This window comes from Oncorhynchus tshawytscha, linkage group LG03 (genome assembly GCF_018296145.1).
Source record: "Oncorhynchus tshawytscha isolate Ot180627B linkage group LG03, Otsh_v2.0, whole genome shotgun sequence".
Taxonomy (NCBI): Eukaryota; Metazoa; Chordata; class Actinopteri; order Salmoniformes; family Salmonidae; genus Oncorhynchus; species Oncorhynchus tshawytscha.
This window is the reverse complement of record NC_056431.1, coordinates 45,100,814-45,114,160: the sequence shown is the minus strand read 5'-3', so window position 1 is coordinate 45,114,160 and position 13,347 is coordinate 45,100,814. Positions and strand designations below refer to the sequence as shown.

Genomic DNA, 13,347 nt, shown 5'->3' with positions numbered 1-13,347 from the left:
TTGTATTTTATGGAAAAATAACTATGTTTTAATCTTTACCATTTCAAGGGAATAGTTTATTCTGAGAACATGTACATTCCTATGGGCTATCTTTAACAATAGCCTAATTCAAATATCCATTCTGAAAACAGAATGCAGGGATAACATTATGTTTGATTAGAGACAAAGTCGTTTTGGTGAATATTGGCGTCATTCATGTTTTACCAACATTTACATTCTGTCTCAACACAGATGGATACTACAATCCTCAACATGTTTCTGGCTACAGTGCTGCTCATGGGCTGTGTATGTGTGGTACCTCTCCAAGGTCAGAAGCCAGGACAGGTGGACCCCCTGACTCTGAGCAGGGCATCACAGTGCTGGACCTCCTCCTCAGAGCTCCTGCTGGAGATGCGCTCCCCGAGGATCGCTGACACCGTGCCTGCCTTCTGGGACCTGATGGTGTTCCTCAAGTCGTCAGACAACAGGAAGCACAGTGCTCTATTCTGGGACCTGGCCCAGGTCTTCTGGGACATTTATGTGGATTGTGTCCTGTCCCGGACCCATGGACTGGGGAGGCGGCAGCTAACTTGGCCCCATGAGCAGATCACTGCAACGCGCTCACTCGTCACTGACAGTAAGTACCTGTCTCTGACACTTTTCTCTCCAGTTTACAGTTTGGGCGTGGATACTTTTTAAGGAGCCGAGTTAGGCTCTGTCTGTGTGTACAGGATACATTTTCTATTGCAACTGATATCAAGGCTGATCTGGTGCCATGATTAGAACACAGAAGTAGCCTATAAACTTGTGTTGTGAGATAACGACTGCTACGTTGTGTGTTGCTGTACATATCATTGATTTAGTCAATTGCAAGTCACTGTTAAAAGATCATTATGATGAGATGATGGGATCTGTTCAGTACACATTACCATGCTTAAATCTCTGAATGAAACATATTCACCACTAGTAATGAATCGTTTTTTTTCTGACTTTATCTTGCAGAATCTTTTGTTCAGGACTCACAGACTAACGTCTCCAAACTGAAGGAGTCGTCTCAGGGATGGCTAAAGATCCAGGTTCAGCACTTTGGACCAGGCATTTTAAATCACATCATTCGCACCAGGGGGATCAAGAGTAGATCTATTCTTTAACCACACATTATAATTCAACCAAGTCCATATGTCCTATTGACTTTTTCTACCTTTGATGTGTTGAATAAAAAATATTACATTCAGTGTACTTGCCTAAGTGTATGTCGTGTGTATGACAATGCATGGATGCCACTGTACGTTTGTGAGGATTAGGGTGACTCATCTATATTAATTACAGCTACATTGCAACATTTCGAAAGGGTGAGACCATTGGTTGGAAATATTGAAACGAGGCGTATCCTATGAAATTGGCGTGAGGAAAGCTAGAAGTACTGTACTGACTTCACGCCACTTGTAACGAAACCTCCCGGTACTTTCAAGGAAATAAAATGACTTGTAGTTATCGGGAAGAAGATAGGATCTTTGGAAAAAATTGATATTCCTGTTGTTTATGTTACCTCTCCAAAAGTACAGGTAGGCCTGTTTGGACTTGAAATATCAGGACGCACATTTACACTTCGAACGCACTATTATTCCTAGCCGAGGAACGCTCAACTCCGTCCTTCAGCTATACTTTCACCAAACTTGTTCTTGGGTGGGGCATTTGTTCTAATTAAACAGTAAAACAATGTTATTATACCCTGTATAGCCTTTTTGGACAGTGTGCTATTTTTTATTGGACAGAGTGTATGACTTGTTATGGGTGAATTAATGTAGATTTGTCATGGTTTCTCATTCTCAACTTTACGTCTATAATAGTCTAATGAAACAGGGTCGATTTCCGTGCTTATAAACCCAGGGTCGTTACAATAGTGTGGGCTAAATCCGGGTGTACACACTATATGACTTTCAGAATCCTAACATCGCTCAGCCTATCACATTAGACGCATTTCATGTCACTAAACGATGTGGCACAGACGGCGGTCACACACTGCAAGATATTTTACTTGGTCGTGAGAATTGTTGATACCACGCTATCTCGCAAAAAAACATTGTTTGTGCACTTCAGAGCTGTAACGAATTGACGCGTTGGTTAATTAAAGGCAAGTACAAAGTGCAGACGCATACTAGTAGTAGTCGTCGCTCCGGTTTGTGAGTCTACACCTTCTTGGTGATGCGAAACAACGTCATCATCTCACTGGTTTCTTCTCTGGCGAGCTCGCATTGGCTGTCGCTGATCACCGTTCTCAAAACTTGTCAGGGCACATCTCACATCACAAGAACATTGCAGATTGTGTGCTGTTAAAATCAAACGTATGAAAATATCGGGAAGTCTGGGATTCCTGAAAGACGAGATCGGTATCCCTCGGATTGCGTCTCTGAGCCGCTCACATTAAACCAGCGTCGGTGACGGCCGCGCGCCCAGATTAGGCAATGACATGGGGTGTTTTTGTCTCCGATTTTAAAAACTTCTCTGGGACAGCTAAATCGGGGCCAAAAACGTGTAGTGTACACCCGGTTTATGAGACGTATTACTGTTTTATATAATTATGTGAGCATAATCATCTAGTGTGTTAAGTATGAGCTCTTCTATAGAATATACATGTTTTGCCCCCCCCTCCATGGTTTCCTCTCTGATTTTTATGCGGGTGGAAATTGAAAATTAGACAATTCTAAAAAATAATTATGCTGGGACAAACTAGAAAATTCACTGAGGCCCCTAGGGGTCCCCATCCCCCTGAAAGTTGCTGCACTAGAGGGCTATCCAATTGATTACTCACCTGGGCTAATTGATATTTTCAACTGACATTATATTAATACCATGTACAGAGATTGTAAATTCACAATATGTAATTATAGATATCAAACATAGTAATCATATTGGTATTTCGACAGGAGATGGATTTCCAAAGGCTGCTGTTGCAAGTGGAACAAGCCCTGAGCAGTGAAGAAGTACAAGCACTTGCATTTCTTTGTACAGATTTACTGGGTAAAGACCTGAACTCAGTGACCACAGCTAGTAAACTCTTCTCTCTTCTGACGGACCAAGAACTGTTATCCCCTGATCAACCTTGCTTGCTTGCTGACCTACTACTCACCATCCAGCGGCACAGCTTGATGCGAGGCCTTGGCCTCAACAACCAGCTACCAACAACCAGTAGGGACATCTCTCCTTATAGGTGAATATATAGGCCACATTTACTATAACCTCATCCCCAGGCTTAGTGTTGTCGGAAGTGGCTGGGAATTAAATGATTACTACATCTGAATCCATACATCTCCCCCCACAATTGAATACAGACAAAGACAACTACCCACTCATGACACGAATATAAACACTTGTTGTGTTACAGTTGATCACTCCATATACTGTACTGTGATGTTCTCTGAAAAGTGAATGACACATTGTATCTAACCATCTGCAGAAAGATGCTGTATGACCTGTCAGAGAACATCACTCGAGATGAGTTGCGGGAGATCAAGTTCTTGTTGAGTAATGAACTCCCTCGTAGAAAACTGGAGGACAACCTGGTGAGTATGTCAGAACAGTCTAAAATGTAATATGTGTTGTCCAGAGTAGGGCAGTAAACCTTTACAGTATTTTGTGCAATTTAGTGCTTATCTTGATGGACCAACTGACGTTACACATTTTGCTTTATTCTTTCAGACGACCTTGCAATTATTCCTGGAAATGGAGAAAATGGATATTTTGAGCATCATAAAACTAAACACTCTTGAAAGCATTATTGAAAGTGTCTGCCCCGTGTTGAAAAAAACGATCGAAAAGTATAAGACACAGAATTCCTTATCTGGTAAATCACTTATATGCTGAACAATCCAATCCCTTGCCTGTCAATGATTTAGAACGGGGATATGACTGAGATGTTTTATGCTATTCAATCAGGGCCAGGAACTCAAGAGACAGGGGTGGGACAGTTAAGACCAAGATCTGTGTCTGAAGCTCATGCAGGAATCCAGGTAACATACAATGCTCGTCAGCACTCCTTTTTTTTATTTCTTACATTATCTTGATATCCAGTTCTCATGGACACATTTCAGTTCATATCTTGATAAGCTACTACAGTATAATCCTCACAGACTCTCATGCCTGTTTTATTTGCTTTCCTTCAGGCTGCCTCCATGCTTCCAAAGCGGCCTGTCTCTTGTGAACTATCAGGTAGATAGGAGCTGTCACTATCCACTGGGCCCAAACTGGTTGAATCAACGTTGAATCACCTCCTACTAGAGAGTTGATCTTCAGCTGTTCATTTGGTCTCCCATCCAGGGTTTTAACCAAGCCCTGCTTTTATATTTGTTACTGACTACTATTAATGTGCTATCGTGAGAATGACTTTCAGTGACCTCTTAAAAACTAAATATATTCACTTTTGCTATCAAAGTCATTCCAAAAAGGTAGGTTTAACAGAGCAAATGAAATGGGACCATACTTTATCAGACATATATCATCAATGATGCTATTCAGGACTATATAGCATTAACAAAGTCATCAACAGCTGTTGTTTCAATTCAACCCAGAATTCAACAACAAAAATAGACAATACATATGCTTAGGGTTTCAAGCTTTGGTTGATTTCAAGTGTAATCTTCAAGTTTTAATCATTAATATGTTGGATTCACATCTCCATCTCAAAAAAAAGTAATTCTAATTCAACTTTATTCAAAGTGCTTTTAATGTTTGATTAGATTAGATTACTATTCTTTAACTTGAATTTGTGTTTGAGATGGAGATGTGAATCCAACCTATGAATGATTAATTTGTGTAATATCAACATTTGAAGGAGATGTATATGCTGCTTGGATAGCTCCATCTGTACCACTGAATTAGTCTGGCTTTAATTCCAGTTTGTCTACAAATTAATAATTGATATGTTGGATTCACGGCTCAATCTCAACCGAAAATCGAAATGAAAGAGTAGGTCTAAGTCAAACTTTAAATGCACTGTAAATAAAGTTTCATTTGATTTAGTCCTATTCTTTAACTTTGATTATAGGTTGAGATGGAGACGTGAATCTAACATATACATTATTGATTTGAAGACCATATAGAATTTGTTGACCATCAAACAAAATTCAATATCACTTTTGCAATACAGTCAATAGCCTATTAACTTGTCGACAAGTTAACAAATGATGTTGGATCTCCAACTAAACCAAAAAAAAGTTAAAGAATGGGATTAAGCCAGTGGCTCTAATGAAACTATCCAAGCATTAAATGTTGATATTTGGTTGCGTTGTCAACCAAACACAATTCAATATTCATTTTGTAATACAGTAAATTGCCGAAAGTAAAAAAATATCTTACAAACTAATGTAACAGTATTTATTCAACCTTAAAATGGGTAACACATCCATGGCCATATTTTGAGGTTACTGTAACTATAAATGTCTTCTTATATAATCATATAAAGCGGGCATGTTCAAGATAGCATGAATAGGTTGTCGCAGGTCTGTGGAGATCTTCACAATTGCTGTAATAATCTGTGCAGAATCATGAACAACATCGATCACTTGCACTATGTACTTTTAATGTTATCTCAATTACAATCCAATTCATTTGTTTGTGCTATTAGATAAAGCACAGTGATAACATATCAAGTTGTGTAAATACAAAATATGTGACATTGTATTCCCATTTGAACTTTGTTTAGCTTTTTAATGGTTGATAGCATGGTGATAACACATTTAGATGACAACTAAACCATAAATCAGATGTTGTTTTCCCATTGGAATTTGGTTGTGCTTTTAGCTTTGGGAATTCAACACATTTCTGTCTTTTTGACTGGGCGAATAAAGGTTGAAATCTCATTGATCAACATCTCAACCAAATATTACCAAAATGTCCATGTTGAAATGACACGATCTGCCCAGTGGGTACTGTCAATGTCAAATCTTCTTCACTATGTTATAACATGCTCACCTTCCATTTCCTGTTTGTCTTACACATTCCATTTTCTTTTTGTCTTAGTTGAACCGTATGGCCATTCTGACGAGACTCTCATTCCCCCCACTAACTTCTCGAGTTCACAGCCTTCAGCCAAGGTAAGTGTCTAATGTTCAGTCCAGGTTTTCGGGCCACACTTATTTGCTGTATATGCTGCATTGGAGCATACAGCCTACATCAACAGGAACACCCCGCCAGTCTTTACATCAGAGGCCATGGTCATCCCTCATGTCTGTGTAGTAACTTGTCATTACCTCTTCTTCCATTCACAGGTATCCTCTCTGAATCGATCTGACACCTCTCTGGGTAAGTCCCACACTGAACATGCTGTGCCGCCCTCTACCTTTGTTCTCTGTTTTGGAGTACAGTACAGAACTCACTTGACCTTTTTGTGTCATCTTGGTCTATCCACACAACAGATGTTCGGAGAGTCTCATATTCGATGGATGCAGGACTTTCACATGGGCTGAGTCTCCTAAGTACCAATGGGGACAACTGTGCTGCTCCCATTAAAGGTCCATTGAGAATGTATAATGCCAATCTGCAAAAGGGGCCTGCTGACTTCCCTTTCCCACTCACTCTGTTGGCTCATTGGCCTCACTGTTTAATGTTAGCTGTATCATTGATGCATTCTTACCTGATCCATGTCTTCTCTCATATAGAGTATCATCATGTTTCATCCACATCCTCATGTGGAGACAATAAGAACTTTGGCCCAGCAGATCCTCAGAGAGGAAACACCAAAAGAGAGGTTTCTCTTATAATGATCTTTTTAAAGGAGCGTTGACAAAGTCATGTCAGTGCCTGTTTTTACTGAAAGCGGATTGTAATGTATGGATTATTTTAGGTACACTAGTTGTTTCTGGGATTATGGATTTGTATATGACGTACGGTGCATTTGGAAAGTATTCAGACCCTTTGACTTTTTCCAGATTTTGTTACATTACAGCCTTATTCTAAAATTGATGAAATTGTGTTTTTCCCCTCATCAATCTACACACAATACCCCATAATGACAAAGCAAAAAAAAAAAAATCTAATTTTTTGCAAATATATATATAAAAAAGCTGAAGTATCACATTTTGTAGTACTTTGTTGAAGCACCTTTGGAAGCGATTACAGCCTCAAGTCTTCTTGGGTTTGACGCTACAAGCTTGGCACACCTGTATTTGGGGAGTTTCTCCCACTCTTCTCTACAGATCCTCTCAAGCTCTGTCAGGTTGGATGGGGAGTGTTGCTGCACAGCTATTTTCAGGTCTCTCCAGAGATGTTTGATCCGGTTCAAGTCCAGGATCTGGCTGGGCCATTGAAGGACATTCAGAGACTTGGAAGGTGAACCTTCGCCCCAGTCGGAGTTCTTGGTCACCTCCCTGACCAAGGCCCTTCTCCCCCGATTGCTCAGTTTGGCCGGGCGGCCAGCTGTAGGAAGAATCTTGGTGGTTCCAAACTTCTTCCATTTAAGAACGATGGAGGCCACTGTGTTCTTGGGGACCTTCAATGTTCCAGACATTTTTTGGTACCCTACCCCAGATCTGTGCCTCGACACCATCCTGTCTCTGAGCTCTACGGACAATTCCTTCGACCTCATGGCTTGGTTTTTGCTCTGACATGCACTGTCAACTGTGGGACCTTTAATAGACAGGTGTGTGCCTTTCCAAATCATGTCCAGTCAATTGAATTTACCACAGGTGGACTCCAATCAAGTTGTAGAAACATCTCAAGGATAATAAATGGAAACAGAATGGACCTGAGCTCAATTTCGAGTCTCATAGCAAAGGGTCTGAATACTTCTGTGAATATGGTATTTCTGTTTTTATGTTTAGTACATTTGCAAACACTTCTAAAACCCTGTTTTCGCTTCATCATTATGGGGTATTGTGTGTAGATTGATGAGAAAACTGTTTTATTTAATACACCGGCTGTAACGTAACAAAACGTGGAAAAAGTCAAGGGGTCTGAAGATTTTCCGAATGCTCTACATGTATTTTCTTTCTGTAGGAACTGGGAGAATATTCTATGACAGGAAAAAAGAGAGGTTTCTGTCTGATCATTAACAACTGCGACTTTAGAAATTCCCCTCTACCGTTAAAAGAAAGAGCGGGAACACACATTGACAAAAGTAAGATCACCTTTACTTGTAATACTTACTATACTGAAATACTTCCAATACCTGTATGTGGGTTGCTTTTGAAGAACCAGGGCTCAACCACAACCACGTGTGTTTTAGAGAGTTTGGTGAGTGTGTTCAAGTGGCTAGGCTTTGAGACACAGACTGAGCCAGACTGCAGTCGGGAGAAGATACTGTCTCTACTTGCGGAGCTGCGCAACCGGGATCACAGCCAGATGGACTGCCTGGTGTGCTGCGTTCTGAGCCACGGCCTAGAAGGAGGTGTTTACGGGGTGGACGGGCTGGAGGTCAGTGTCAGGGAGCTCACAGAGCCCTTTTCTGGACTGGAGTGCAGCTCACTGAGGGACAAGCCCAAGCTGTTCTTCATCCAGGCCTGTCAGGGCAACAAGGACCAAAAGCAAGTGTTCATCCAGTCTGATGGCCCAGCACCAAGCTCTACTACCTCCAGCTCTATCTGCACTGATGCAGTGGTACACAGAGACTCCATTCCCACTGATGCTGACTTCCTTCTGGGCATGGCCACTGTCCCTCACTTTGCCTCTTTTAGAGACAAGAGGCAGGGCACTTGGTTCATCCAGTCGTTGTGCCAGAACCTCATCAACTTGGTGCCCAGGTTAGTGCTCAGAAATATGCTTGGTCTCTCTGTTGTTAGATTCTGCCATCAGTACACAGTGAAATATGACATACAGATGTGAGCGTATTGTTGGTAAATTAATATCATGTTTGATTTCCTCTCATTGTTCTCTCTCTGTCCAGTGGGTATGACTTGCTGTCCATCCTGACCAAGGTGAATGATGATGTCAGCAGGAAGACAAATGGCATTAAGAAGCAGATGCCCCAGCCTGCATACTCGCTCAGAAAGAGGGTGGTCTTTCCCATTCCCAAAGAACCACCTCCCAGACTATGTGAGCCACAAGCATTGGCTTGAGAACACTAGAGCAGATTTCTTTAATGGTCGTCACCTTTCCCATCTATTCAGGGTACTGATTCAGAAACTAGGTGAGTGGACTCTCACCGACGATATTAATAAATGGGGAAACGACTAGTACTTGAATAGCACTGCCCTAGACTGAGACACTGTCTCCACACTCCTGTCTACACTGCACACCTCAGGGATCCCTCAAGTATAAACTGCTGTGTTTTTCCAAAACTGAATGTTAACTGTTTTTTACACCTTATATATAAAAAATGAAATTCAGTATAAATATATCCAAAGAACTGTAAATAGAACGTTTCAGGAATTTTTTTAAAGGGTGTTTTTAAATGTTGTAGAGAAAAAGCAAGAACAACCGAAGAGCACTTAATATGCAACGTTTTCCACATGTTTTTTTCTAAATGGTCAATTTCTTACTCCCTTGCACATTGGCTTCCTAAATGAATACAAAATAACATTTTCAATCAATATAGATAATTTTGTTGTTGCTGCTGTTTCAATACATCACAGTGTACTCCTTGACACCACATGTCATACAACACATTTAAGACAAATTCTATGACGGAAGAATAAAAAATATGGTCAAACATGTATTGGAGTGGTCATGAGTTGCACTATGGCTCTGTTGGTTCTTGCGTGATGCATGACATGCGTCTTGGTCCAAGCTGGCTTGGGTTTTTCCCGAAGTCTGACATACGACAGGTCTGTCACAACAACAAGATAGCCATCACTAGCAGGTTTGAACAGAAACTTCAGTGACAGTTTCTCTGAATGAAGAGGATACATAGAGTATCAGTAGCTTACCACAATATCCAGTTGCTCTTGTGTCTGGTGATAAGCTGTTCTCAACAAACTGATGGTTACATCCTTCTCTGTCAGCTCACCAGCTAGTACCTAGAAAGCCACACACGCTCAGTGATTTCAGAGGTAAACTATCCCATTGTCCGAACCACCTATAAGTCAAATTCAGGTTAACATTGGTAGCAACAATCCTCCTCTGACCTGTATCTCCTCCTCAAACCTGGCCTGGAGTTCTGCCATTTCTGCCTCAAAGGCCTTTCTTTGGTTATCCTTTTCCTGCTCACTTTTGTTCAGCTGCTCACGTGCTGTCAGTGATGAGAAATATACCATTTCTAAATGTCAACACTGAAACTGAGGAGCTGTATAATCACTCTACTTTGCACAATTGTTAATAACCTCACAATGCATCAGTTGGTCCATGAGATGCCTTTCCTGCTCCTCTTTCCAGCTGTTCTCCTTCCTTAGCCAGCTGCTACGCATCTCCTCAAATATACTGTCCTAGAGCAGTAGGGGAAAAAAACACTATTTTAATTTTCAATAAATAAATCGACCCTTTTTTTTGCAGTGCATTTCACTGAAAAAATGTGAGACACCAAGTTCTGACTGGTGCCATCTGGCAACAGGTGGTAAGGCTAATTCACCTTGTATGTGCGGAAGGAGCTTTTGAGGAAGTCATACTCTTTCTCCAGCAGGGCTGTGAGGGTTGACAAGCAAAGAAAGGGTGAGAGTGATAGGGACAGGGACAGGGACAGGTTGAAGATACAGTATTAGTTAGACTGTTAGGCTGCCACAAGCCATTGTTTCCTGTTTAATACCACATCTCTCCTCTGCACAGCCCTTCTCCCCCTCCAGAGTCTTGGTATGGAGGGTCACTAAAGCACTGATCTCTGATCTGTGGGCCTGCATTAGCTGCCTGTAAGTCAGAGAGAAGTGGTGACTGGGAATCACCTCTTCGTCAAAGGACCTTATTCCAATTTGACAGTCGAGCATGAAAGGACGCCACCTCTGCTAGCTGTGTGGGGCATAAACCTACTCTATCTCCTGTTGCTGCTGCTGCCTAACTCTCTCAGCTCTCCGCTCTGCTTCGTCCAACAGCTGTGAAACAGAGACATGATGAAGTTAGAAGGAGTCAGAGGTCCCCATGTTGGAGAAACTATCTAGATATCTCACCGCACGGCAGCTGTGCTGGTGGGACCGCCGTTCATCCTTTAGGAGGTCTGTCAGTTTCCCCATCTGCTCCTGCATGTCCTGCAAAAAACCCTGCCTAGCGAACACAAAGGCAATAAGCCAAGCATGTAAAGGCCAATAACTCTGTAATCCAGAAGAGCAGATTTCATGCACAGAATGTTACTATCCATGTGAAACTACCCAAATCAACTATATCAGTGGTGTTTGAATGAGTTCTGTGCTTTGAGTGACATATCATACTGACAACTGACTAAATACAGGGAAATTAAAAACTCACATGTTCATAGTTTGGGAAACCCAGTAGCCCACTAGGCCTGAGGACTACACTGTGCAAGTTCTCAGGTTTTTGCTGGGATTCTAATATGAGGTCATAGTTAACTTCTAGGTTCTCACAAACTTTACTGTTCCAGTAATCTCTGTTAATCCAGAAGTCAAATATTTCTCTGTCTATACACAGAATCTGCCCATTGGAGATAACTGTTCCAGAATTTGAGAAAAAAAATCATTTCTGGGAATGAATCAAGCTTTACGCATCCCTAAAGTCACTAGACACATAAGCATGTTGCAGAATGACCAAGTGGGAAAGCAATCATAGGGCGCGCACGGGCACATGTTTAAAAATACTAAATATAGACTGTTTTTAATATATACTGTAATACTACTAGCCACCTAGCAATTTTATGAAGTTGGCTTTAGCTAGCCAAGATTGGGAACCTATCTCCCATTCTCACAACTAGATACACTACAAAAGTATGTGGACACCTGCTTGTCGAACATCTCCAAAATCATGGGCATTAATACAGAGTTGGTTCCTTCTTTGCTGCTATAACAGCCTCCACTCTTCTGGGAAGGCTTTCCACTAGATGTTGGAACATTGCTGTGGAGACTTGCTTCCATTCAGCCACAAGAGCATTATTGAGGTCGGATACTGATGTTGGGCGATTAGGCCTGGTTCAAAGACGGCATTCCAAATCATCCCAAATGTGTTCGATGAGGTTGAGGTCAGGGCTCTGTGCAGGCCAGTAAAGTTCTTCCACACCGATCTCGACAAACCATTTCTGTATGGACCTCACTTTTTCTGCACTGGGGCATTGTCATGCTGAAACAGGAAAGGGACTTCCCCAAACGGTTGACACAAAGTTGGAAGCACAGAATCATCTAGAATGTCATTGTATGCTGTAGCATTAAGATTTCCCTTCACTGGAACTAAGGGGCCTAGCCCGAACAATGAAAAACAGCCCCAGACCATTATTCCTCCTCCATCAAACTTTACAGTTGGCACTATGCATTCGGGCAGTTAGCATTCTCCTGGCTTCCGCCAAACCCAGATTCGTCAGTCGGACTGCCAGATGGTGAAGCGTGATTCATCACTCCAGAGAATGCGTTTCCACTGCTCTAGAGTCCAATGGTGGCAAGCTTTACACCACTCCAGCCGACATTTGGCATTGTACATGGTGATCTTAGCCTTGTGTGCAGCTGCTTGGCCACGGAAACCAATTTCCTGAAGCTTCATGAAACAGTTATTGTGCTGACGTTGCTTCCAGAGGCAGTTTGGTACTTGTGAGTGTTGCAACCGAGGACAGGAGATTTGTACGCGCTTCAGCACTCTACGGTCCCATTCTGTGAGATTGTGTGGCCTACCACTTTGCGGCTGAGCCATTGTTTCTCCTAGACATTTCCACTTCACAATAACAGCCCTTACAGTCGACTGGGCCACGAAATGACTTGTTGGAAAGGTTGCATCCTGTGACGATGCCACGTTGAAAGTCACTGAGCTCTTCAGTAAGGCCAATGTTTGTCTATGGAGATTGCATGGCGGTGTGCTCGACTTTATGCACCTGTCAGCAACAGCGGTGGCTGAAATAGTCTAATCCACTAATTTGAAGGGGTGTCCACATACTTTTGTATATATAGTGTACCAAGAAGCCATTTCAGGCTATCAACGAAGAGTAGCTAGCTTGTCTAACTATCTTAGCTGGCATGCCTGCTGGCAAGGTTGGTAGACTTTAGAGAAGCAAGTCATTTCTAAATGTACTGAATAAAGCACAAATCATTATCCACAGATGGTAGACCTCGATAGTCCAGCGTCCCATTGTGACATAGCTAAGACCACCATTCACGGGAGACGCACAGCCCGAATGAGCGCCTTCCCACAATTCCCAACCAACTGGTCTCTTGGTTCATTTGAATGTGTTGACAGTTGGAGAAATTGCTTGAGCTGTGCTGAAATTTCAAAAAGTATGAAAGCCAACGGTCAAATACTCTAGAACACTGCTGTGCGTACACGTACACCTTTGGTACACTGATAGACCCTTAAGACTCA

General features: G+C 42.0%; 3 protein-coding genes across 6 annotated transcripts; 2 read left to right on the top strand and 1 right to left on the bottom strand.

Annotated features, from left to right (window-relative positions):
• The first annotated feature begins 151 nt into the window (after positions 1 to 151).
• LOC112245954 (protein FAM237A) lies at positions 152 to 1,130 on the top strand. The gene is made up of 2 exons (XM_024414179.2): positions 152 to 616; positions 982 to 1,130. Exons 1-2 carry the CDS (start codon positions 196 to 198, stop codon positions 1,128 to 1,130), a joined length of 570 nt encoding a protein of 189 aa, XP_024269947.2. The 5' UTR covers positions 152 to 195.
• Positions 1,131 to 1,385: 255 nt separating this feature from the next.
• Positions 1,386 to 9,626, top strand: LOC112245958 (caspase-8). 3 transcript variants are annotated; one of them, XM_024414185.2, is made up of 13 exons: positions 1,387 to 1,544; positions 2,907 to 3,190; positions 3,437 to 3,542; positions 3,679 to 3,823; positions 3,916 to 3,989; positions 4,143 to 4,188; positions 5,998 to 6,071; positions 6,246 to 6,279; positions 6,393 to 6,488; positions 6,636 to 6,724; positions 7,972 to 8,092; positions 8,201 to 8,714; positions 8,858 to 9,626. In XM_024414185.2, the coding sequence occupies exons 2-13, from the start codon at positions 2,910 to 2,912 to the stop codon at positions 9,027 to 9,029; spliced, it is 1,752 nt and encodes a 583-aa protein (XP_024269953.1). In that variant the 5' UTR covers positions 1,387 to 1,544; positions 2,907 to 2,909; the 3' UTR covers positions 9,030 to 9,626. The 3 variants fall into 3 exon arrangements, with proteins under 3 accessions (XP_024269951.1, XP_024269953.1, XP_024269952.1); XM_024414183.2 differs by having other exon boundaries at positions 1,386 to 1,544; positions 6,393 to 6,724; XM_024414184.2 differs by lacking the exon at positions 1,387 to 1,544 and adding an exon at positions 1,552 to 1,665 and having other exon boundaries at positions 6,393 to 6,724.
• Positions 9,474 to 11,834, bottom strand: LOC121845700 (flagellum-associated coiled-coil domain-containing protein 1-like). Of its 2 annotated transcripts, XM_042317488.1 has the most exons (7): positions 11,007 to 11,834; positions 10,652 to 10,931; positions 10,478 to 10,530; positions 10,238 to 10,334; positions 10,038 to 10,141; positions 9,840 to 9,929; positions 9,474 to 9,739 (listed from the first exon to the last, which is right to left on the bottom strand). In XM_042317488.1, the coding sequence occupies exons 2-7, from the start codon at positions 10,824 to 10,826 to the stop codon at positions 9,650 to 9,652; spliced, it is 609 nt and encodes a 202-aa protein (XP_042173422.1). In that variant the 5' UTR covers positions 10,827 to 10,931; positions 11,007 to 11,834; the 3' UTR covers positions 9,474 to 9,649. The 2 variants fall into 2 exon arrangements, with proteins under 2 accessions (XP_042173422.1, XP_042173417.1); XM_042317483.1 differs by having other exon boundaries at positions 10,652 to 11,834.
• Between the last annotated feature and the right edge of the window lie 1,513 nt (positions 11,835 to 13,347).